This window comes from Arachis ipaensis, chromosome B06 (genome assembly GCF_000816755.2).
Source record: "Arachis ipaensis cultivar K30076 chromosome B06, Araip1.1, whole genome shotgun sequence".
In the NCBI taxonomy this organism is placed as follows: domain Eukaryota; kingdom Viridiplantae; phylum Streptophyta; class Magnoliopsida; order Fabales; family Fabaceae; genus Arachis; species Arachis ipaensis.
In genome coordinates this window covers 94111751-94115552 of record NC_029790.2, presented here as the reverse complement: position 1 = coordinate 94115552, position 3802 = coordinate 94111751, and the positions used below count along the sequence as shown (strand labels likewise).

Sequence of the window (3802 nt, the reverse complement as noted above, 5' to 3'; positions counted from 1 at the left end):
TGTTTACACCATACACATTGATGTTCTTATATATATTTTAGTTTAAAAAAAAATTTGCAATAAAAAAGGGACAAGATACCCCAAAGTGAAGTTCAATAAAAGTCAATGCATATGTGTGATGATTAAAAAGAGAAGACATGAGTGTGTGAGAAAAGTGAAGAATGGGTAGTTAGGTTTGTTTAGAATTGTTTAGGTTGTCATAGGTTAGGTGGGAAGTTTAAGATAATCAAAGATTCAAATTTCTAGCTCACTTGACCATATGCATCCTACCTTGACCCTAACCCCATTACAACTTATGAGAAAGCCCTCATGATATTTGTATGCATGCATGAATTAATTGTTGATTGTTAGATGAAAAACAAATCTTGGAAAGCATGATTAGGGGAGAATTGAGCGAATCAACCCTATACACTTGAGTTCCTAGAGCGGATACACATCCGGTGAGGGTTCAATCGCTCAATTACATGTTTTCACCCATGATCATCTTTTCTTGCAAGTTTGTGAACTCTTTTAACGATTCAATCCAATTGTGGTTTGCTTGATTGCTAATACCTTAGCCCTTGTGCTTATATGCGTATTCTTGGAAGTTGATTTATTTTGATTAAGCCATTGCATCATGTATATAGATTGCATTTAGTTAGTGGTTTGCATTGAATAAATGTGATAACCTTTGCTTATTTTTCGATTTTAGCATGAGGACATGCTTAGTTTAAGTGTGAGGAGATTTGATAAACCCCGATTTTGTGGTTTATTTCGTGCTTGTTTTGGGGGATTTATTCACCTTTTCCCATATTTATTCAATGAAATAGCATGGTTTTGTAATTCTCCCTTAAATTTTGCTTAAGTGTAAAAACATGCTTTTTAGGCCCTAATTTGGTGATTTTTATTTCACTTTAATTCCATTCGATGCCTTGATGTGTTTGTTAAGTAATTCCAGGTTCATAAGGCAAGTATTGGATGGAAGAAATGAGGAGAAAAGCATCCAAAGTGGAGAATGCATGAAAAAACAAAGATTTGGAATGCACCAATGGACGTGCATGCGTACAAGGCGCGCACGCGCAAAAGTGGTTTCTCACAAGGACGCGCACGCGTACATGCCGCTTCCGCGCGGGTTGGGAATTTGCCAGTGACGCGCACGCGCACATGGCGCGCGCGCGCCGATATTCTTATATGGGCCACTTAATGGCAAAACGCTGGGGGCAATTTTTGAGCTGCCCAGGCCCAAATCCAACTTGTTTCTGAGTGTATTTCATGCAGAATTGAAGTCCAAGCAAAGGGAGAGCAATTAGTTTTAGCCAACATGAGCTTTTAGTTAGTTTCTAGAGAGAGAAGCTCCCTCTTCTCTCTAGAATTAGGTTAGGTTGATTTCCATCTTAGCTCCCTCTTCAAGTGGGTCATGTGAGAGTATCGGCACGTGCGCGCCATGTGCGCGTGCGCGTCGCTGACAATTCTCAATCCGCGCGGAAGCGGCATGTACGCGCACGCGTTCTTAGGCGAAATCACTTTTGTGCGCGCGTGCCTGGTGCGCGTGCGGGTCCTTTGGCGAAATCCCAATTTTTTTTGTTTCTACATGCATTCTCCCCTTTTTGTATGCTTTTCTTCTCATCTCTTCCATCCAATACTTGCCTCATAGACCTGAAATCACTCATCAAATACATCAAGGCATCGAATGGAATTAAAGTGAATTAAAATCACTAATTTAGGGCCTAAAAAGCATGTTTTTATACTTAAGCAAAATTCAAGGGAGAATTACAAAACCATGCTATTTCATTGAATAAATGCGAGAAAAAGTGAAAAATTCCCCAAAATAAGCACAAGATAAATCACGAAATCGGGGTTTATCAAATCTCCCCACACTTAAACTAGGCATGTCCTCATGCTAAAATCAAGAAGAAGCAAAAGGGTATCAGCATTTATTCAATTTGACTACTAAATGCAATCTATCTATGTGATGTAATGGCTTAATCAAAATAAATCAACTTACAAGAATACGCACATAAGCATAAGGGCTAAGGTCTTAGAAATCAAGCAAACCACAATTAGATTGAATCATTGAAAGGGCTTACAAACTTGCAAGAAGAGATGATCATGAGTGGAAACATGTAGTTGAACGATCGAACCCTCGCCGGATGTGTATCCGCTCTAAGCACTCAAGTGTATGGGGTTGATTCACTCATTTCTTCCCTAATCATGCTTTCTAAGATTTGTTTTTCATCTAACAATCAACAATCACTCTGTGCATGCATACAATTATCATGAGGTCTTTCCCATAGGTTGTAATGGGGCTAGGGTTAGGGTAGGATGCATATGGTCAAGTGATCTTGAAATTTGAATCTTTGATTAACTTAAACTTCCCACCTAACCTATGACAACCTATACAATTCTAAACAATCCTAGCTATCCATTTCTCACTTTTCCACATACTCATGCACTCTCTTTTGATTACCACACATATGTCCCAAGATTTTTCAACCAAAAACGTCAACACACTTTTATCTTTGCCCAATGTTCCCAATTCTCCCAAAACCAAATAATAAACACTCTCACTAGCCTAAGCTAATCAAAGATCCAAATTGAGGGACATTTATTGTTTTTCACTTAGGCTTGTAATGTGCTATAATTAAGAACAATTGGGTTAAGCATAGGTTCAAAATTGGCTAACAATGGAAGATAAAAGGTGGGCTTATTTGGGTAAGTGAGCTATTTGAACAATGGCCTCAATCATATAAATGCATGTATACACAAAATAATGGACATAAAGAATCAAACAAATTAAGGATTACAATCATAGGAAGAGAATAATGCACACAAGAATGGAAGTAAGCGGTTATATATGATGCAACCACACAATTAAGATCAAATCTCACATGCTTGTGTTCTTAGCTCAAAACATGATCCACAAGTGTATAGTTCAAGCAAGTTCTAAAAAAAATTTCTAACCAATTGGGGTAGTGCCCTAAAAATGAGTTTCTTGAAAATTTTCATTATATTGATTAAGCTTATTCTAATGCAATATTGTGATTTAGAAAAAAAAAATTTCTCCTAGTTTACCCTTTTTTCAATCAAAACACATTTCTCATAGAAAGGGTTAACTAGATTTTTAGCAATCATTTAATTTTTCTAATCACAATCAACAACTAGGATGCAATATATATATATATATACTAAGAGTGTGAAACAACCAAAATAAGAGTATCTACAATATCATAAATATGTACAGTAATCCCAAAATGATCTAAAACATAAAGTGCGGCATAAAACAAAATAGAGTAGTAGCGAGTAGAAATAAAAGTCTGAAAGTTCACCACATAAATGCAAACACTGGTCACGAATGGTGACCTCCCCACACTTTAGAATTAAGCATCGTCCTCGATGCTACTACTAAAGCTCTGGATGGGGGTCAACAATCGCACCAGGCTGTGGCTCATGCTCAGGCTCGGGCTGTGGAACTGGAGGTGGCACTGGCTGTAGCTCAAGTATGTCATGCTGGACCTCAAGAGGCTGCTGGACCTCAGTGGTGGTCTGCGTCTCTGGTGGTGCCTCCTGATGTATCGGCTCCTCACTATGCTCCTCCTCCTGGTCCTGCTCGTCAGAGGCGGAAGAGTCTGGAAGTGGAGGAAGCTCAATACCCTGTGATGCAAATGCCTGGTCNACAATCGCACGCTCATGCTCAGGCTCGGGCTGTGGAACTGGAGGTGGCACTGGCTGTAGCTCAAGTATGTCATGCTGGACCTCAAGAGGCTGCTGGACCTCAGTGGTGGTCTGCGTCTCTGGTGGTGCCTCCTGATGTATCTGATGTATC

At 39.2% G+C, this 3802-nt stretch overlaps 1 protein-coding gene across 1 annotated transcript in view; it reads right to left on the bottom strand.

Annotated features, from left to right (window-relative positions):
• The window catches only part of LOC107647060 (protein TsetseEP-like), a 7770-nt gene continuing 7349 nt past the window's right edge, over positions 3382 to 3802 (bottom strand). Inside the window, exon 2 of the mRNA XM_016351186.1 lies at positions 3382 to 3792. Within this exon, the coding sequence (XP_016206672.1) occupies positions 3382 to 3792 (411 nt within the window). The remainder of the gene's footprint in view (positions 3793 to 3802) is intronic.